This window comes from Callospermophilus lateralis, chromosome 4, assembly GCF_048772815.1.
Source record: "Callospermophilus lateralis isolate mCalLat2 chromosome 4, mCalLat2.hap1, whole genome shotgun sequence".
Taxonomy (NCBI): domain Eukaryota; kingdom Metazoa; phylum Chordata; class Mammalia; order Rodentia; family Sciuridae; genus Callospermophilus; species Callospermophilus lateralis.
The window spans coordinates 7,610,909-7,632,539 of record NC_135308.1 but is presented as its reverse complement, the minus strand read 5'-3'; the positions used below and the strand labels follow the sequence as shown (position 1 = coordinate 7,632,539).

The following is a 21,631-nucleotide window of genomic DNA, read 5'->3' as shown; positions in this document are numbered from 1 at the left end:
TCTGAAAATAACGTTCAAGTGGACCTAGGAGGCGTCTGGACGCTGCAGGAGACAGGATCAGTGAATTTGAAGGCAGGTCAGTGGAACTTACCCAAGCTGGAGCACACAGAGGAAAAATGTTCTTGAAAGTGAACAGAGCTCAATGACTGTGAGATGATGAATGTCAAGTGGCCCTATACACCTGTGACGGAGCATCAGAAGGAGCTAGAAAGTAACTGGGACACAAGATAGATTTGAGGGAATAGTGACCACAAGTTGGATGAAAAACAAGAGTCAAGGTGAATGATAGGTCTGGAGGGTCGGAGGCAGGGATCAAATCAGGATCAGGGAACAGAATGCTCTGGGTGGGGAGGAAGGTGAACACAAGACATGAAGGTCATCTCGCTCCAGGGCCATCCTCACCCACTTCCCCACTGGGTTCCTTTTAGGATAAACTGTTCTCCTCCTCTGGCTCCATGGTGACATTGTGCTGGAATGGAAAACTCACGGGCTTGGACTGGACCTGGGCTTGAGCCCCAGCTCTGCCTCTAGCTAACTTGTGTCCAGGGCAGATCATTCCAGTCTGCATCCTGGATCATCACCAGAGAAGGCCGCCCCACCCAGCCAGCTGGGAGCCAGATTAAGGAAATACACTCTATCCTAAGAGCAGCAAGAGCCATGGAAGTGGGAAGAACTCAGGTGAGTTTCAGAAAGATGACCCAGGCTTCAGGGTGCAGTGTGGTGTGGGTGACAGGCGTGGAGAGACTGGGCTGGAGGCACCACTGGGGCCCACACACCCCTGACACTTTCCCCAGAGCTGTGTGCTCCTCCTTCACAGAAGACCTCAGTGATCACCAGCCCAGACACAAAATAACCCCCGCCCTACAAGTGAAGCCAGATTAGACAGGCAGAGGGGCCCTGGGTGATCCAGAGGATGGAGGGATTGAAAGGGGCACGCCTTCAGAGCCCTTCCTCCACCCTTATCAAGATAACCTGCCCCTGCTCCAACCTGTGCCTAAGGTCCCCTCCCTGTCCCAGGGACTGGCCGTGCAGGGAGTTGTTAATTATGACCCTTCCTGCTTGGCCCCTCCAGCCCATCTGCCTCTCTCCTTCTGGGCACCCCACATACGCAGTAAAGAGACAGAGAAGGGGGCAGGAGAACGCAGGAAGCCCAGGACACACAGAAAGGCAGAACGCCTGGCCTCTTGGGAGACCAGGACACCAACTGGCCCCCTTCTCCCTCCCAGGAGAAGTCTGTTACCCCTTTTTACATAAACCCTGCTTTATATGCTTGCCTCGGCGAGCTTCTCCAATGTCTTACTTCAACATGTGGGAGCAGGACTCCAGTCGCCAGAGGTATCACAAGTGTGAGTCCCTTTCCCTAGGGGGGCGGGGGCTCAGTCTTAAAGGGTGGGAGGTGGTGGCCTAGGCCAGGTGGTGATGGGCCTGCAGTCCTGTGGAGGAGCTGAGTCCCTTTGCCAATCTGTCATCTTTGAGAGATCCCAGGATTTCCCCCAGAGGGGCTTCTCAGAGTTCAGCCATGGTCAGGTCCTTCCCAGAGTTCGGCTGTGGTCAGGTCCTTCCCTTGCTGGGACATCTTTGTCTCTAGAGACAGCTGCGCTGCTCCACCTGCCCCGGGGGATACTGCTTCCCAGCCCCCCTGTGGCGGACCTCCTTAGCCACTCCATACCCTTCCGGTCCTTGGCTGCAGCCTGCCCATCTGTCAGCTCTCAGTGACCAACCCCCCCCCCCCGCCCCTCCTTGCGCCTCCCCTCATCAGGTAAGGGCTCCCACCTTGCACTGTGCCTGCATTCTGAGTGGGTGGTCTCCTCTTCCTGTCTTGTAGACATTTTGCTGAAAGGTTCTGGATTTTGTCTTCCATACTCTCAAATCAGCCCCTTCCTCTAAATATCTTGTGAGATGAGTGAATGAGCATGTTCTGCATATGGGCAACAGGAGAAAAGTCCTTGTAATTCAGTGACTTAATGTATACACGGTTGAGTAAGAAATAGTTTGAAAATTTTAACTTGAAGAAAAGAATATTTGATTAGAGGAGTAAAAACCTGCATAGGGACTTTCAGAGGACATCACGGGGGCCTTCTGGAATCTTCTGAGGGTTGGCATTGTGATGGGGCCAAGCTCTTTACAGTGGATGACCTTTCCCCTCTGTGGTAGGTAGCCTGCAGCCTGGTTTCCAGTACTCCTTAGGTGAACAACATTCCAACACCATCACACACTCCTTCCTCCCCAGTGCAACTCCACACCCACGGGCCAACTTCTCTCAGTCCCCCTCCTGCTTCCTTTCCCAGCCTCTGGTAACCACTGTTGTACTCTCTACTTCTATGAGCTCAACTTTTTTAGTGCCACAGATGAAAATAATATTTGCCTTTCTGTGCCTGGCTTATTTCACTTAACATAACATCTTCCAGGCTTACCCACATTGCTATAAATGACAGAATTTCATTTTGTTTATGGCTGAGTAGTATTCCATTGTGTTCCTAAACCACATTTAAAAAAATTTTAATGTCTTCTTTTTAGTTATACATGACAGTAGAATGTATTTTGACATAACATACATACATGGAGTAAAACTTCCCATTTTTCGTGATTGTACATGGTTATACTGGTCATGTATTCATATATGAATATAAGGAAAGAGATATCCAATTAATTTTACTGTCTTTCCCATCCCAATCTCTCTCCTTTCCCCTGATGCTCCCATCTAATCCAGTGAGCCTCCACTCCCCACACCACTGCCAATTGTGAGTCCATATCTGAATATCAGAAAGAACATTTGGCCTTTGGTTTTTTGAGATTGGCTTATTTCACTTAGCATGATGATCTCCAGATCCATCCATTTACTGGAAAATGCCATAATTTCATTCTTCTTCATGGCTGAGTAATATTCATTTGTTCATATATACCATATTTTCTTTATCCATTCATTTGTTTAAGGGCACCTTAGTTGGGTGCATAGCTTAGCTATTGGGAATTGAGTTGCTATAATATCGATGTGGCTGCATTACTGTAGTATGATTATTTTAAGTCCTTTGGGTATAAACTGAGGATTGGGATAGATGGGTCAAATGGTGGTTCTATTCCAAGTGTTCTGAGGAATTTCCATACTGCTTTTCAGAGTGGTTGCACCAATTTGTAGTCCCACCAGCAAAGTGTGAGTGTACCTTTCCCCCCACATCCTGGCCAACATTTATTGTTATTTGTATTCTTGATAATTGCCCTTCTGACTGAAGTGAGATGAAATCTCAGTGTAGTTTTAATTTGCATTTCTCTAATTGCTAGACATATTGAAAAATTTTCCATATATTTGTTGGCCGATTGTATTTCTTCTTTTGTGAAGTGTTTATTCAATTCCTTTGCCCATTTATTGATTGGCTTTTTTTTTTTTTTTTTGAGTTCTTTATAAATCCTGGAGATTAATGCTCTGAGGTGCAGGTGGCAAAGATTTTCTCCCATTCTGTAGGCTCTCTCTTCATGTTCTTGATTGTTTCCTTTGCTGTGAAGAAGCTTTTTAGTTGACGTCATCCCTTTTGATTCTTGATTTTACTTCCTGTGCTTCAGGAGTCTTGTTAGGGAAGTTGGCTCCTAGGCTGACATGATGGAGCTCACGTTTTCTTTCTCCATTTATCCACTGGTGGACACTTGGGCTGACTCCATATCTTGGCTATTAGGACTAGTACTGCAGGGAACACGGCAATACAGTATTTCTTGGATACACTATTTCATTTCCTTCAGATATATATACCCAGAAGAAAGACTGCTAGATCACATGGTAGTTCAATTTTTAAGTTTTTGAGGGATCTCCGTACTGTTTTCATGATGGTGGCACTAATATACACTCTCAAAGACAGTGGATACCAGTTTTCCTTTGTCGGCACCATCACCTGTATTTACTTTTTGTGTTTTTGATTTATAGTCATTGTAACTAGGATGAGATGATATCTCACTGTGGTTTTGATTTCTGCTTCCGTAATGATTGGTAGTGTTGGGCACTTTAAAAAAAAATGTTGTGGATGGATGTAATACCTTTATTTTATTTATTTATATGTGGTGCTGAGGATTGGACCCAGCGCCTCACATGTGCTAGGCAAGTGCTTTGCCATTGAGCCACAACTCCAGCCCTGATGTTGGGCACTTTTTTATGTACTTGTTGGTCATTGTATGTCATCTTCTGAAAATGTTAATTCAGATCCTGTGCCATTTTAACATCAGATTATCATTACTATTACTATTACTATTATTATTGCTGTGGAGTGGAGTTCTCTATTACTTCTGAATATTAATCCCTTATCAGATGATGAATACTTTGCAAATGTTTTATCCAGTTCTGCAAGTTGTCTTTTACTCCATTGATTGTTTCCTTTGCTGTGTAGAAGTGGTTTAATTTAATATAACCCCATTTATTTTTGCATTTTTTGCCTCTGTTTTTGAAGTTTTTTTCCCTAAAACATCTTTGCTCATACCAATGTTCCAAAGCATTTCCAGTATGTTTTCTTCTGGTCATAGTTTTGAATCTTCATTTGTCTTTGATCCCTTTTGAATTGATTTTTATATGGTGAGATCGGGGTCTGATTCTGTTCTTCCGTGTATGGGTTACAGAACTATTTATTGAAGAGGACATTATTTCCCCACTATTCACTGTTGGCTCCTTGGTCAAGAGCCAGTTGTGTGTAATGCGTGAATTGATTTCTGGTCTCTGTTCTGCCCGTTGGTCTGTGCCACGCTGTGTGGCCACTGTGACTTTGGTGTGCTTGGGAGCTGGGTATTGTGATGCCTCCAGCTTTGTCCTTGCCCAGGGTCCTTTAAGGGCTGCAGACTCTCAGTGATACATTCTGAGGTGAGCAAGTGACAAGCAGACCCCAAAGGGTGTCTAATGAGGAGCCCATAATCCCTCATAGGAATGGAGACTTGTGTCCAGCTTGGCGGAGGGGGGGAGGTCCTGGAGTTCCCAGAGCCGTCCTCACAGGGCCAGGTCCGGTGGGTTGTTGTGAGGAAGAGGGGCCGACTTGGTCCAGTTTCATCCTTTGTGACCTCGAGGAGGGGAGCAGAGTGAAGGGGGACCCACCAGGGCTTGGAAGAACTTTCCAGCTGACCTTTCTGGCTGATCCTGGAGGAGGCCTGGGCTCCGTCTGCAGGTGCAGGGTAATGACTGGACAGCCGCCTGCCATGGTGTGACAGGAACCTAAGTGAGCCGAGAGGGAAGGGCCCGTCTAATCTCGGAGTTGTTTCTTGAACCTGCTGGTGAAGGGGACCTCGTGCTCTTGAGAGAACCTTCCCGGGGGACGGCTGAGCTCCTGCAGTGTGTGTAAAGACCCTGGAACTGGATTAATCAGTGCAAAGTCACAGTGGCACGTGCCCGTGCATACATGGGCACGTTTTAAATTAGGGAAAGACCAAAGGAATGCTTAATCAAATTAAAGCAGCACTAGGCACTGATGTGGACACAGAGTAATTAGTTGTCATCAAATATTGAGAATATCAATCAGACCCTAATTGCTAAATGATTTCTCATATTAGCAGGAAGTGTTTTTAAATTCTGTAGTTTTCAAGCAAGACTAGTGGGAGGAAGGTGGCTGGGGGCGCTCGACCTGATATGGGCTTGTTTCAAGCGGAGCCGGCGGGAAGCTGGATGGAGACTTCCCGTTTTGACCGCATGTTCATTTTCTGGCATTTTAGAGCCGAGATCTGGCGGTGAACCCTGCCCCTGCTGGACGTGGACAGGCAGAGACTTGCCTGGGCCACAGTCGGCTCTGTGGCTGTCTGTCTCAGGGCCTGCTGCCCCTTGCTCTCCAGCCTTCCGAGTTGCCCCTTGGGTGTACCAGGCCATTGCTCTCTGTCCAGCCTCCTCCCTTGAAAGGCCACGCTGTCCAGCTGTGGCTGAATCTGAGTGCCAGTCTGTCACCCTGGGCAGAGCTCTCATCTTGTGTCATCCTGTCCTGTAAAAAGTACAGGGCTCTGGGGAAGGAGCACCCTGGACACGTGCCGTGCGTGGAGCAGGGCGTCAGTGCTGACCCTTCACATGGGCTTCAGTTACAGCCAGTGAAGGCCATGCTCCTTCTGAGGGCCACACAGGCTGGGTTCTGTTCCCCGAGTCCCCGGGTCTGTGCAGGGAGCCAGGGAGGCTGTTCCTCAGTCTCCACAGACGCAAGTGCCGTGTGGGAACCTCAGCTTGCAGCCAGGCCTGCTGGGGTGACTCGGGGTGCCTTGGTTCTGTTCCTTAGGCAAGGGACCTAACCTCTTCCAATCTCCATTTTCTCTTCCTGGAAGTGGGGTGATGAGGTCATCCTTGTAGGGTTAAGGGGGCCCGTGCGCACAGAGACGCAGGGCGACAGGTGCTCCCAGAGAGCCTCCTCTATCCCTTCCCCTTCCCCTCCTCCCTGCCAAATGAGGAGAAGGATTCGAGGTTATTCACTATTTGTAGGAAAAAAATTATTTGCTCACTTTGACAATTAGAGAGTCACAATTGAAGTTGAGAATGAAAAAGGAAAAGAGTCTTCAGTTCCCAGGGCTGCACAGAGCGTCGCAGGATCACTTGATGGTCAAACTGAATGTTGGCAATAATTTCATTTCTCTCATTTTCCAGAGGCAAATTGAAACTTCAGACATCCCTGCGTGTCACCCAGTGACACGCAACTCTAGTGCCCTGGCTGACACCAGCATTCTTTGCAGGTTTGGGGTGACAGACACCTGACGTTGGGCAGAGGCAGTGAGAACGCAGACATGTGAGGAAAGCATCTGGGTTCAGAAGTAGCGCAGAGGTGGAGCACACGGGAACACGAGGAACAGCGGAAACCAGCGCTTACTGACTACCTGCTGTGTGCTTGACACTTTGCTGGTGTTCTCCCAGTGCCCTGAGGACTCTGTGCGCACTGTGTCTCTAGCTCATGCAGAGGAAATAGGTTTAGGGCACATGGGTGCTCTCCTGAGGTCACCAGGGTGGGTGCGCTTTAGCCCCGGGGCTGACTGCAGTGCTGCTTGCTTGGTACTTCTGAATCCACATCAGGACACCCCAGGAACTCAGAAGAGGAAAGGACAGGCAGAATGAGAGCTGTTTTTAATTCTGTGTTCAGAACAACATTTTCCCCACATGTCCTTGGGTCTGCATGTGCAAAGCCTTCAGGGAGGGGCTGAGCTCTCACACAACCCTGTTGTGGTTTCCAGGCGTCCCACCACTGTGGACTCCATCTTAAGGGTAAAGATGGTTTGTTAAGCCAGGCGTGTGAGGTGTGTCTGTAAACCCAGCAACGTGGGGGCTGAGGCAGGAGGATCACAAGTTCAAGGCAGCCTCAGCAACTAAATGAAGCTCTAAACAACTTGGTGAGACTTTGACTCAAAATAAAAAAAAATAAATATGGCTGGGGATGTGGCTCAGTGGTAAAGTGCCTCTGGGTTCAATACCCCTCCCCCCAAAGAAAGGTCTGTTAAATTTTCACAGATTTCCGGTTCAACAGAACTCTTTACCCCAAGTCTTAGACATAAAAGGACCATGTCAGATGGCAGAGGGACAGAGGGGCTTCCAAGGAATCCCATAATCACTCATAGGAATGACTGTATAAATACCTGCGTGAAGAGGCCTTGGACATGCTTTGGAGTTCAAGAAGAGAGACTGTGTATCAGCTTGGATTCTGGAAACACTAACGGAAGAACATGAGATCTGATATTGTTCTGTGCGGGTGGACAGGATTTCCACAGGTGAAGGTGGAGGATGCACAGTGTGGATCGTTGTGATGAGCCGGAGGGTAGTCATGGGAAAGGGATCCAGTGTGGCCAAGGATGGGCTGTGGGTCTTAGAACTTCAATTTTGATGGTTAGAAAAGTGACCCCTGCTGATTAGAGACCATTTGGCAAATACATAAAAATGCACAGAACAACTGGAGGTAAGTATTATAGCAACATTGTATTTATTTGATTTCCCTCTAAACTGTCAATCTCAAGCCATATAAACTTTTTTTTTTTTTTTTTTTGGTACTGGAGATTGAACCCAGGGACACTTAACCACAGAGCCACATCACTAGTCCCCCCACTTTTTTTAAGTGGACAGGGTCTCACTAAGTTGTTGTTTAGGGCCTCCCTAAGTTGCTGAGGCTGGCTTTGAACTCTTGATCCTTCTGCCTCAGCCTCCTGAGCCACTGGGATTATAAGTGTGTGCCACTGTGCCTTGCCATATAAACTTTTTAAATAACTTCCTTTGAGTATAACAGATGATACATACTTGTAGATATTTGGAAAATTCTGAAGAATATAAAGAAGACAATGAAAACCTTTGGTTTATTTCCCTTGGATCCATTTTTCAGTATATATATACATTAAACATGAAAAAGTTCTTCATACATTTTTTATTCTGCTTTCTTTTTCTTTTTCTTTTTTTGGGGGTACTGGGGATTGAACTCAGGGATGCTCAACCACTGAGTCACATCCCCAGCCATTTTTTCTATTTTATTTAGAGACAGGGTCTCACTGAATTGCTTAGGGCCTTGCTAAGTTGCTGAGGCTGGCTTTGAACTCACGGTCCTCCTGCCTCAGCCTCCTGAGCTGCTGGGATTACAGGTGTGTGTCACTGTGCCCGGAAGCTTTTTCCTTCTTAATGTCATCTTTTAAACACTTTTACACGTAATTAAATAATGTTAGAAAAATGAATATGTAATAGTCTACTCCAAATTGTGGGTAGAGCATCATCTATTAAATACTTTTAAGTACTTTCTCTAATACTGAAATTTTGAGTTGTTTCAGATTTATTACTATAATGAATAATACTATTAGAAACATTCCTAAAAATTGGTATTTGTAGAATATTTTCTTGCAACCTCTTTTTAGAAGTAGAATCATCAGATCAAAATTTATTATTTTCAAAAATTCTTGCATATTACCTATCCGTGGTCTTAAAGAAGAGAAAGTGACACCCCTGAGCGTGTGTGTGGCGAAGGTGGACCTAGAAGATGGTGGAGGGCATTTGCAATGGAATTGAGCTGAGCAGGGAAGGCTGGTGGGGTGCGGTGGTCACCGTCCAGCTGGTGAAAGGAGCAGAGAGAAGGAGGCAACGAAGCCGTTGAGGTTGGGACAAAACAGAGAAGACAGGACGGGGACTCAGCTTTCCTCTGAGGGGTGCCAGTGAAACCCACAGAGACCTCAGAGGATGCACAGAGGATGCCTCTGGCTGTCCATCTGGCATGAGCTGTCCTGAAATATGGTGCCAGGGAGCCTTCCTGGTGTAGGTCCCGGCAGACACTCAGAGCCCGTTCTTCCAGAAGCTCTGTTAGGTGGGTGGTGGAGGCCATGTGTCTCAATTTAAGAAACCATTTTCAACTATATAGAAAAATGTTGCTTCGAAAATGGAAAAAAGTAGTTAAGTGTGCTTTACAGGACCATAAAAAGGCAAAGTGATTGTGCTCCTTGAACTGGCAGGAATTTTGAGGTTATGTGGGGGTGGGGGGGGGCGGGGGGATGCAGCCTTAGACACAGAGCGGCTGGGTTGTTCCTGCTTCTTCTCTGTGTTTCTAGCATCCGAGTGGCAGCTGTAGCCCTCTAAAATGCAACTTAGATACATCTGTGAAGACTCCTCTTAGGCTCCACTTCAGTCTTCTGGGGTCCACCTTTCTCCTATAGCTGCTGTTTTAGCAAGGGACCCTGGAAGCTCCCAATCACTGTGAGCATGACTGTGCTCCTTGAGCAGCCTGAACCTGGGGAAAGAGCTGGGAGAGGCAGCATTTGGACGGTGTCGCGGGAGCATGTGGTGGCCGCACATGCTCCTGTGGGAGCCCAGCCTCCCTGTTGGTTTCCACTCTGACAACACAGACTGCTCTTCCCGCCCCATCTGCTGTCTGAGGGTTGTTCTGTGCAGGTCCCCAGTAGGCAGAGCTGGAGAAAGGGGTCTGCCAGTTAGCAGAGCATGGGGCGTGCTGGTAGAGAGCGGGCCCTGGCCAGTTTGCGTAGTAGGCCCATGAGGACACGGCAGATACCGAGGGCTGCATTCATGGGGCCACAGAGGCAGCCATTGGCCTCTGACATTTTCAGAAAATAGCATTTTAGCAATCACAATCGCAGATTTTCACTAGTTAGGTCAAAAAATGCACTGTTAATGTGATTTGGGAAAAGGATTTCTGAAATTTTGATGTCTTTTAAAAGTTCTTTCCAAGGAATTCATGTGAGCATCACAAATCTTGAAAGAAAATAAAGTAAGTCCCACAAATATAAAAAATCCCACATACAAATATTTATGAGAAATGACAAAAACTAAGGGTAATTCTAAAGGGGCAAACAACACCCTCCCCCAGAGAGGAACTTCTGGAGCATTCTTATAAAGAATGTTTAATGATAGCGCCAAAGATGTGAGTCTGATAGTCTCCCAGTTGTAATTTTATCTGTTCTTTAAATCTTTTAGGTGTTTAAATTATGTATTATTAAATCTTTACCCTCTTCAATTTAAAACTTTATTCCTATAGAACGTGGGTGTCTTTTAGAGGTTCTTAGGTGGTAGTAGTGGCAAGTAAATCTATTGCATCTGTGACTTCCAAAGGCCAGCATCACCTTTGGATAAAATATTCTCTAAAGTGCAAGTTAGATACATTGTGTAAGAGACCCTCTGGTGCTCCACTTCAGGTCTTCTGGGTCCACCAGTCTCTTGTTGCAACTGCTGCTTTAGCAAGAACCCCGGACACTGTGACGACTGTCATGTAGGTGCCCTTGAAGTGCTTCTGGCCTCCTGCCTTCTGCCCAGGCTGACACACCCATGTGTGTTGCAGCTCCTTAAAAAGAACCTGCAAGTCCAATTCCAGTGCCTGTAGGTAACCTAATAGTAAGAGGGAAACCAACCATATCAGTAAGTGAAATATGTGTTTACTAATGAAACTAACTTTAGGGGACAAACTAAAAAGCATTTTAAAATCTGTATGTTTAGGATATTCAAGAAGATAGATGAAGAAACTATAATAGAAAATTGGCAAACTAAATAAAAATGATAAAATTTGAAATTAAACTATTGAAACAATTCTATATGTGGATTTTTAGATGGAACCCAGTTCATGAGGGGCTTGGTGAATATTCCTAGTGAATGGTTCTGGGACAACTGAAATAGGGCAGCAAGTAATGTCTCCCTCCTTCCCCCCTCCTCCCTCCCTTCCTACTTTCCTTTCTTCAGCAGACAGAGACATGAAGAATAATTTGAGATTCATTGATTGGCATATTCAGGAATTCCAGAGAAACAGAATGGCAGGAATGATGGTGAAACAATATTTGAGGGTACAATAGCTGGGAATTTTCTAGAATGGAAGGAAGACACAAATGATCATATTGAAAGTACATTTTAAGCCCTAAGCAAGGTAGATAAAAAGTAATAACATCTAGCCATATCAAAACTAAACTCCAGAATATTAAGAATAATGAAAAAATTAAAACTATGAAGATAGATTGCCTACAAAGAAATGACATTTAGACTGACAGCAGACTTGTCTTCAGTCAACATGGGAGGACAATAGACTAGCACCTGTAAAGTACTGATGAAATCTTGAAATTTATACCCAGCTAAACTCAACTGATAGGACAAAGGATAAACATTTTCAGACATAAACAGATTTAAGCAATTTGTCAACTTGTCTGCACTTACTAAAAGGACCACCTTGAATACCTTATTGAAACTTGATCCTTCCCATCATTCCTGATCTGACTCTGCTCTCCTTATTTTTTATAGCTCTCTTTAACCTCTTCATTACTACATCATCTACATATTTGTTATTTTTAGTATTTCTTTTCTCTTCCCTACCAGAGTGTATGCCCTACAAGAGAGTAGGATCTTGTCTGTTTTGTTCACTCATGCGTACCAAGTTCCTATAACACCTTCTGGTATACAGCAGGCACTGCACTGTAATAGTTGTTGAATGAATGAAAAGCAGTAAAGTACCAGTGTAGGAATAGACAAATGAGAGGGGCATAATAGAGGTCCCAGGAACAGGACCACTCAATGATGTATGATAGAGGTGACATTAGAGAGAAGTGCAGCAAGAATGGAATATTTAATAAATACCACTTTGGGGAATATTTGGTTATCCATATAAAAGAGTAAATTGAGCCTGGGATGGTGGCACATGCCTGAAATCCCAGCAACTTGGGAGGCTGAAGCAGGAGGATCGTGAGTTTAAAGCCAGTTCAGCAATAGCGTGGCACTAAGCAACTCAGTGAGACCCTGTCTCTAAATAAAATACAAAATAGGGCTGAGGATGTGGCTCAGTGGTCAACTGCCCCTGAGTTCAATCCTGGGTACCAAAAAAAAAAAAAAAGAATAAATTGAATCCCAATCTCATACCTTATACAGAATTACTTCCAGATAGATTGGCAGCCTAAAATGAAGAACAAAATTTTAAAGCTTCTGAAAATACAGGATATTGTCTTTATAATCTTTATGTATGTAAGGAGTTATTATGCAAGATACAAAAAATACCTGTGAAAAAGGAAAAGATAGAAATTTAACCACATTAAAATTGAAAACTTCTGTGTGAAAGAAGGCATCATAACCAAAGATAAAAGGCAAATTAGACACAATATCCGAAAATAAATAATGGGCAAAAATAGTATTCAGAACATATTGAAATTATAACAAATATGAAAAACATAGCAACCTCATAGAAAAATGAACAAAGACAATTTATGAAAGAGCAAATGTAAACAGCCAATATACAACATGTAAAGATCCTTGACCTCACTGTTAATTAGCCACGTTTATATTAAAGTCACAGTGAGATGCCACTTAAAACCCAGCCAACTGGCAAATCGTATATAACTTGTAACACCAAATCCTTGCAAAACTATGGCAAAACAGGAATCTCCCTTACAGTCTGGCTCAGTGACACCCGGCAAGCTCTTTCCACCCAGAGTGCCTAGACGAGAACGGTAGCAGATGACTGTGATGGGCTCTTGCTGTGTGCCCTAGTGAAAGTGCACCCTTTGGGGGTCAGGTCCTCTAACCCCACAGAGCCAAGAGTTGTGGGGACAGGAAGAACAAAGCCCCCGGTGGGTCACCGAGAATGGTAAAAGCAACTAATCTTGTTTCCACCCCTTGCTTTCAAACGTGCGTTGTCTTCTGGGTGGCATGGCATGCCAGTGTCTTTGGGGTCTTTCAGGGAGGGCCTATCCTGTGTCCTGAAGGATGGCACACACCCTCAGAGTGCCATCTCTGAGTTGGTCTATCCCCATGTCTTGGTGCTTTTTCCAGACAACAGCTTCTGGGCAGTGCACTGTATAGTGAATAGGTGGAACTGTGTCACGAGCCACAGATGTGTCCCCTCTGCTATGAAGTCAGTCACCTGCTCTAACCTGACAGCATGTTGTTGAGCCCCTGAAGGCAGAAGAGGCAGACCCATTCCAGGAGTACCTGTCTCTTACGTGAACATACATGAGTTCTCTCACCCCTTGGCCCCTCGTGGTGGATCGATCCCCTTAAGAAATAGTGCTATGTAAGGTGCCTGGTGACCATCTCTGTTGCTATCGTATTGGGTGTTTAGTGGTGGCAGCAGCTAGATGAGACTTGGTGAGAGGGGGTCTATGCTCTGGGGCTCATGTAAAGCCTATTTCTTGCACATGGCCACATTGCTCCTGTGTCCATATTGCCAGTACTAGGGTGGCTGAAGAAGCTGGCCAACATCCCTTGGCCAGCCCATTGCCTCTTCTTTGTTGGCTAGTGCCTCTGTCGTGGTGGGTGCACTTTGGTCAGCATTAATGTGTGGTACAAAGATCTTCACGTTGCAGACGCGCACTCCTGTGTGCATCCTGGGTTCTTTGTTCCTGATCTTCTGGACTTTTTTGTTTCTGCCCTGACTAGTCAACCAAGCCATGTGTTACTGTCCATGAGCCCACGTGTGGACTAAAAGTGGGCTACTTCTTCCACAGGTGGGTAACTGTGTGCTCCTAAAGGCTACCAATTGGGAGGGTTTTCCCTTACCACTGTCTTTCTTGGCCACTCCTAAGTGATCCCACAGTGTGGCTGTTAGGTATGTTTGACTTGCTCTCACATAATGAGCCATAAACAAAGCAAATCAAAACAAAACAAAACAAAAAGGCCTTTACCTTGTCCTTTAGCCGGTTTACAGAGTCCCCATTCAGCCACAGGTACGGAGTGAGGGACGGTGTGGGCACACCCCAGTACATGCTGGGGAGGCTGGCCACCTGTTCACACAACCTGCTCACGTGTGATCCTGGGTATAACTTCTCTTCCATGATGGGTTGTGGCTGCACCCACTGGGCTGGCTCTCGATGGTCAATTTTAGCGCATAGTCCCCAGGATTCCCCTGGGTGGTCATTCAGTGGTGAGCATCAGTCGTACCCACATTATGGTTTTGAAATGCCTTTTCCCATCTAAAGAACCAGCGCAGGAAGTTGCCTCTGAGGACAGGAGCAAGTTGAGGCACATCGTGATGCAGGTCAAGTAGCCTGTGTTCTTTAGCCGACAAATAAAAAGGAAAATAATTGAAGCGGGACTTGTCAATGGAAAGGACTTAAAAGTGCACCAAAATTTTAAAATAAAAAAAAGCTAATCTAATGCCAGAGATGGACTCTTAGATGATAAAAATATAAAGACACACAGGAAGGAATTACTATAAAAGTCAATAGGAGTTACTTTGGGGAGGGTTGTGGATGGTGGTCACAAGATGTTTGCCTAATCTAATAGTGCTTTCAGAAATGTGTTTCATGTGTTTTTTCTGTATTTGTGCTTTATTTTCTAAAAATAGGTTAAAATGTGAGTATTTAAAATAATATAGTGAATATTGTATTTTATTTGATGATAAAACTCCTTTTGATTATTGAAAGTTGGGAGGAATTCTTCCATAAATAAGCTTGTTTTCTTTGTTTAAACACACATGCTCTCACACTCAAAACCCCAAAATTGAATGCTCTGCCATACTGCAAGCCGTGAGATAAGACATTGCTTACAGGAGGAGTTGTTGTTCTGACAACCCCTGTCCTAAGTCAGCGCCTCTCCAAATACGTGTCCATTGATCTCACACCAGTTCTGTCAGCCACAGGTGGCACTTTGGAGGCCTTGGCCCAGTGGCAGTCTGGTTGTCCTCCCTGCAACATGGCCATTTCTTGATCCCTATTAAACATTAAAAAAGGATGAACTGCTTTTTTACTTATAACTAATGTTTTGTTTGGTCAAGAATATTTAAAGTTTTGACAAAACCCCCATGGAGCCTGAAACCGCAGATAGCAGTGAACATTATATATGCAGTATTTCTGGCTTCTTGTTGGCGTATCTAAATTGCTGGCATTCCTAGCCTTATACTTTGGGGCTATTAGTAAGGAGAATAGGGTTTCTTTTTTTTTAATATTTGTTTTTTTAGTTGTAGTTGGACACATTACCTTTATTTTATTTATTTATATGTGGTGCTGAGGATCGAACGCAGGACCTCGCACATGCTAGGCAAACGCTCTACCGCTGAGCTACAACCCCAGCCTAAGAATAGGGTTTCTTGAATATAAGTGCTGTGATACCACAACAGCCAATCGGATAACTGATATGGTTAATGAGTGACTAACAGGCAGGTAGTGCACGCCACGTGGATACGCTAAACCAAGGGATAATTCATGTGTCAGGTGGGAAAGAGGGGACAGTGACATTTCATCACACTACTCAGAATGGCAAGCAATTTAATTATTTATTTCTGGAGTTTTTCATTCAATATTTTCAGACCATGATTGTCTAAGGAGATTGAAATCTCAGAAAACAAAACTTAAGATAAGGTGTGTGTGTGTGTGTGTGTTGTGGGGGTGGACTATGGTACCATGAAGAGAGATGGCCTGAACCATCAAGAGTTACCTGGGAGAATTGGAGACCAAGATCTGGTTGGCTGGCTACTGAAGCCTGTCATGTCCCTTGTATGTACAGTGTTAGAGATGTGACACTCTTTGGTACTGTTGTTATGAGTCATTGTGCAATAGAAATATTTTATTCACTGAACCCCATGGACTCCTGAACGTCAGGCGGGGTGCTTCCAGTGTGGCACCTGCACGACTCCTGCATGGCTTTGAGGCTGCTGAGGTCCAGTAGTGTTGAGCTCACTGTTTCCCTGTCCTCCAGAGGTTCTGTAGCACCAGTCCCCTGTCCCAGGGAACAGCAAAGTAAAATTTGTGCTGAATCCTTTTGCCAGAGACAGGGGATACTCAATTTTAATACACACTCAGAAAACATTTATTTATAATCACTAGTAATAAATAATTCACTTGTAAACAGGAGAAATACTGTAGTAGTTTGTAACTCAAGTAATATATATGCTTCTATTATTTCTTTGAATTTTTTTAAAAAAATATATGCCTTTCATTTTTAAAGTGATAGAACTCTATCACAGAAAAACTTTTAAAATGAGAAAGTATTTCTCCATTCTCACCACTATAATATTCTCATGGTTATAACTTCAGTACAATTCCTTCCAGTCTATTTTGGTGTGAATATTTTTATAGTTATAATAAAAACATGCATATAATTGTGTTTTTCCTTTTTAATTTAGCCTTAGATAATTATGATATAATCACATGCATATTTCCATGTTGCAACATTATCACAACAGTAATTTTTACTGCATTGAATTTAATTATTTGGCTCTATCATATTTTAAAACTATTAACCTATTTTTGGGTGGTAGATTTCCCCTCACATTTTAGCAAGTAGAATATTTTTGTATAATGTATAACTTCATGAACATCATATTATGGCTATTTATTGTTGCTTTGAATTTTAAAAATAGAATATTAAATGAATGTCAAGAATGTCAGCAAACTAAATTTTCTTACAGCTCTGTCATTAAGTCTATCAAATCTGGCGATTATGAGTAGGAGGCATACATTAGCTTACCAACTGTTGCTCATCTTAGTTATGTGTGAGTTAAAAAAGCTGAGTACAGTGTGAGTGAGGCATCTGTCTTGCTACCTCTGGAGATGGGCGTGTCATAGCAGTTGTACTGGGCAGTCCAGAAGCTTAGGGTAGAAATGGGAGTCCCTGTGTGTGACCCAAGGACATGATGAAGCAGCGGTGCTTGTGCTCCTGGGCTGGGCCTGCTTCCACCAGGTGTTTGAGGAAGCTGTACCTGTTGGGAGAACATGCTGCTCCCTGCTGAATGGAGTGGACTTTTGTGAGTGAGTTTGTGGTTGTTCCTTCCCTTCCTTCCCCCTGTCCCCCTCCATTTATTATATTCAGTAATAGAATTCAAAAGATTGGATATGTGGGTAATAAGTGATTTAACACATGCAAATTTACAGTGACTTTAAAAATTTTTAAAAACTGAGCACGTATGCAAAATGGTTCATTGGAAATTCTGCATCAATCTATGTTGATTTTGTAAGTTTCTCCATTAAAAATCAGCAATGTAGTGCTACACTTGTTTGTTAAAATATTTTAAAAATATGACCAGAAAGCTGTTCATTGAATGAATTTCTATTAATTTATGAATTGAGTATGGAAATATTCATAAAATAGTTATCCTTTTACTGTGTCATTGGGAAGGGTATAGATGACCTGATTCCATTAAAATCTAAGGCTTTGTGAGTTTTTGTACAGTGAAAACAGAGACATCTTTACAAACAACTTTAAATGAAATTATTTTTAAAGGTTAAAACCCCTCCTTCTTTACAAGACAAAGTCAAGCTCTGTGTCCTGGCCCATAGGCACTGCAGTGCACTGGGCACCTCGCCTTGGAAGGGGATTAACCTGTACCTTCTGTTTTTTGTAGGAATGGGCTGTTTCTGGGGAGCCGAAAGGAAGTTCTGGAACCTGAAGGGAGTATATTCGACTCAAGTGGGCTTCGCAGGAGGCTACACTCCCAACCCCACTTACAAGGAAGTCTGCTCAGGTAGGAGGACTGTGCTGTGTGTTACTAGGAGGGACAGGCCTGTCCCTGCCAGTGCACGAGAGCCTCTTCAGCATGGAAATAGCAGTTATGTTTAATATTTCCTTGGGCTTCCCTTTACCATCCCTGTGAATATACTTGTTTGCTTCTTTTACATTTTTAGAAGATAACAAACTTCCTCTGGGAGGTATCATTTAGCCTTTGCTGTTGGTCAACCACCCAGAGCCCAGTAGCTTCCAGCTTGCTGTGCCCTCTGGGCTGGGAGCACCAGGCTCTTTCTCCGGGGCTGCAGTCCACTGTGGGCTGCTGGGACTGGCCACTCTTGGTCGCGTCTGGCAGTCGGTGCTATTGGCTGCATAATGGGGACAGGGGGTGTGGCACGCTGGACAGGGCTAATCCACACAGTGGTGGATGCAAGGACCAGGAACAGCAGGAGGACAGGAGTCCCGTTCTCTGACTGTGGCACACTTGCTGTTGTCCCACTGGCCAAAGCAAGTCCCATGGTCTAGGCCAGGGTCAGTGTGAGACCAGAGACCAGCCCAGGCAAGGTTCAGGGACACAGGGAAGTGAGGAGATCAGGGCAATCAGTGCAACGACCCCCCTGGTGGCTCAAATGGCTCATGTGAAAGGCATGTTTTCTGGAGGGAAAATGGTGAAAAGCCACACTATCACGCAGGGATCCGCAAACCGCAGCCCGAAGCCCACGCCCGCTCCCTGTGTGATTATGTAAATAAGGTTTTGTGGAAACACAGCAGTGCCCAATTTTAAAAACATGTTACCTGTGAACACTTTCTGGTCACAATAGCAGGGTTGTGTGGTGACCACAGACACTGTATGGTCTGAAGAGCCCGAGATGTTTACTCTCTGGCCCTTTACAGGAGAGGGGGAAAAAAGGAAAAGAAAAATGCTCTTTTCTGCAGAGAAGAGGCAAATGCCCCCTTTGGAACATTCTAGTTCAGTGCCAGCTTACCTTTCTGGATTTGTTTCTGGCCTTTATGAATTCCTTTTATTTCTTGCCAGGTCAGGTAGTATGAAGGCTCATTTTTTAACAGAATATTTTGTATCCTATCCCAACTGGGAAGGTCCAACTAGGTCTGCCGTCTGACACATTGACACAAATGGAATTTAAGAGTACACAAGCAGCTTTATCTTTTAAAGTAAGCATTGGTTTCAAAATTAAACCAATGCTTACGCAGAGCTATAAATAGATTCAGATGAACTGGGGAGATTGCCCAGGTGTATCCTCTCAAGTCTTAGGAATGAAAATGAGTAGATTCCTTCCTGTGGTTCCAGGCATGACTTATCATCCTACGATGAAACTGTGGCTTAGAAAACCCCACAATGTCCATTGCTTGTGCTGTTCTCCTCATCTTGAGGCACTTTTTATGTCTTTCATTTTTCCAGACAGTTCTCCCATGAGGCCTGTTGATTTCCATCTTTTGCAGAGGGAGTGTTGAGGCTCAGAGAGGATAGGTTCCTCACCGAGGGTGCTCAGTGGCTGGAATTCCCACTTGGTTTGCTCTCAGCTCAAAGTTTACACCATTGCCATGGTGTAAATTTCCTGTCTGGGGCTCCTTGCCAGCCCTTCTCCATTCATCTCCACACACTCCCTGCACCAAGTCACAACCCCTCTTTCAGGTCTATCCCTCTTCTGCAGTTTTAGATATATTAATGTGTGTTTGAATGATCACTGTAGGAAAATACCAAAGAATTTTTTTGACCTTCTGATGTTTAGAAAGGAAATAACCAAACCCTTTAAGATCCAGTTCATGCAAATAGCTGGTATTAGAGGTCTGTGGCGATGGGTGGAGACGGGAACTGTGGAGGCTAGTAAAGTGTGATGCCAACACTCCTGCTAAGTTAGCGGTGGCTTCAGGAAGTGTGGTTGCCATGGAAACTTGCTCCTGATTGGAAAGAGGTACTTACTGGGTCTAACCCAAACATGGAAGGAGAGATGATTTCTTTCCCCTGAATTTGTTATTGTTGTCCTGATCATAAAAGGGGTAACAAGAGGCTGTGATAGAGTGGTTCCTTTGGCTCGGGATGGTAGAGGCTTCAAATCCCTGGGAATATCAGGGAAGGAGAAATAAAGTCCCAGCTAGAGGAATTATTGGTAACCATCTAATTACAGATTTCTGACCGAGGAGAGGAGTGCAGGAGACAAAAGTCAGGTGGCCTGTCAGGCCTTGCCCACCTCTGCCCCCTCATGCACAAAGTCTTGCCCAACGTGTTGGGGAAACCAGACTCTGCTAAGGGGTGTAATAATTGCTGAGGTTCAGTGTGGGAGAAACTCTAGTCTGTCCCAGTACTTGCATCCATTTCAAAATTGCTTACTCTTGGGTTGGTCAAACTTTGATCACAACCTATGAATATTTTGTAAAGATTTTTGGTTTTGATTTTTACTTTTTCAAGAAAAGAACTATAAGGAGAAGAACTATTGTATGCAAATTCCTTCTCTTTTGTGGCAGCACATTGGAGCCAAAGGTACCACTTGGTTTCTTGGGTCAGGAGCCAGTTTATGAAAGGGGGCTGTCAAAACCCCACCCTGATCTCTCAGGGGATGACAGATGTACTGTCGGCGTGCAGATCGGCGGCCCTGGCCAGGCACCCTGCTCATGGGTGTGCACAGCTCAGCGGGCCTGGGTGAGCACGTCTGCGAGCAGAAACACGAGGTCAGCTAGCACGCCCTCACCTCCAGTGGTGTCTCCCTGTGAAGACTGAGGGCCCTGAGACCGTGAAACCCAAGATAGAGTCTCCATCAGGCACCTGGAAAAGATGTACAACTTCTAGGAACAGATGAGAGGGGAGTGGCCCCAGCAGTGACACATGGTGAAGTTGACTGTTGTTTTAATTAGCTATTTTGCTGCTGTGACTAAAAGACCCACCAGAACAATTATAGAGAAAGAAAGTTTATTTGAGGGCTCATGGTTTCAGAGGTCTTAGTCCATGGAAGGCTGGCTCCATTCCTCAGGGCTCAAGGTGAGAAAGAACATCCTGGCAGAGGAGTGTGGCAGAGGGAAACAGCTCACATGCTGATCAGAAAGCAGAGAGACTCCACTAGCCAGATACAGATATGTATACCCCATGGCCCCACCCCAGTTCCCACCTCCTCCAGCCATGCCCTACCACTTCAGTTACCACTCAGTTAATTCCATCAGGGATTAATTCACTGATTGGGTTAAGACTCTCATTTTTCCTCTGAACCATTTTGCATTGGCTCACATGCAAGCTTTTGGGGGACACCACATCTAAACCATGACAGCTGTCATCTAAGCAAGATGCCTGTTGCATGTCGGGCACCTCCATCCACACATGTGCCTGGAGCCCCATGTAGGTGGAAGACATAAGGAGCTAACATTTCCTTATGTTCACAGTAAGGTTGCCCATTGGGAGAGAGCATAAATATGCTGCCCTGAATCAGAGTGGAGAGCTCCCCTGCTATGTGGGTGGGGGGACTCAGGAGGAGGTTGGTCAGCCCAGGGGAGGGGACGGAGACCCCAGTGGCACCCTCTGGGATACTCTGGGAAGACCCATACCACCTAACATCATGACACTTTGAAATTATATCACTAACCTCTTGTTCTGATCCACTCAGTAGAATCTTCATTTTTTGTCTTCTGGTGGTGATTGTATACAGCAAGAAAATGCAATGAGAACAGATCAGTCAGGCAGACAGTTCTAATTCTCTTTCCAAATTCAATAAAATGTCACTCTGAGATGTATATCTCAGTCTATTGTGAGTTTAGTCTGCATGGGTCATTCTCTTCAAATTGGATTAACCTTGGGTGGAATTGAATGATAAAAATGGA

The 21,631-nt window shown here is 44.8% G+C and overlaps 1 protein-coding gene across 2 annotated transcripts in view; it reads left to right on the top strand.

The window, feature by feature from the left end:
* Msra (methionine sulfoxide reductase A) overlaps window positions 1-21,631 on the top strand; it is a 329,950-nt gene that overhangs the window by 147,474 nt on the left and 160,845 nt on the right. For both annotated transcript variants that reach the window (XM_076852263.1, XM_076852262.1), the window contains exon 3: window positions 17,706-17,825. In XM_076852263.1, coding sequence (XP_076708378.1) covers window positions 17,706-17,825 — 120 coding nt within the window. The remainder of the gene's footprint in view (window positions 1-17,705; window positions 17,826-21,631) is intronic.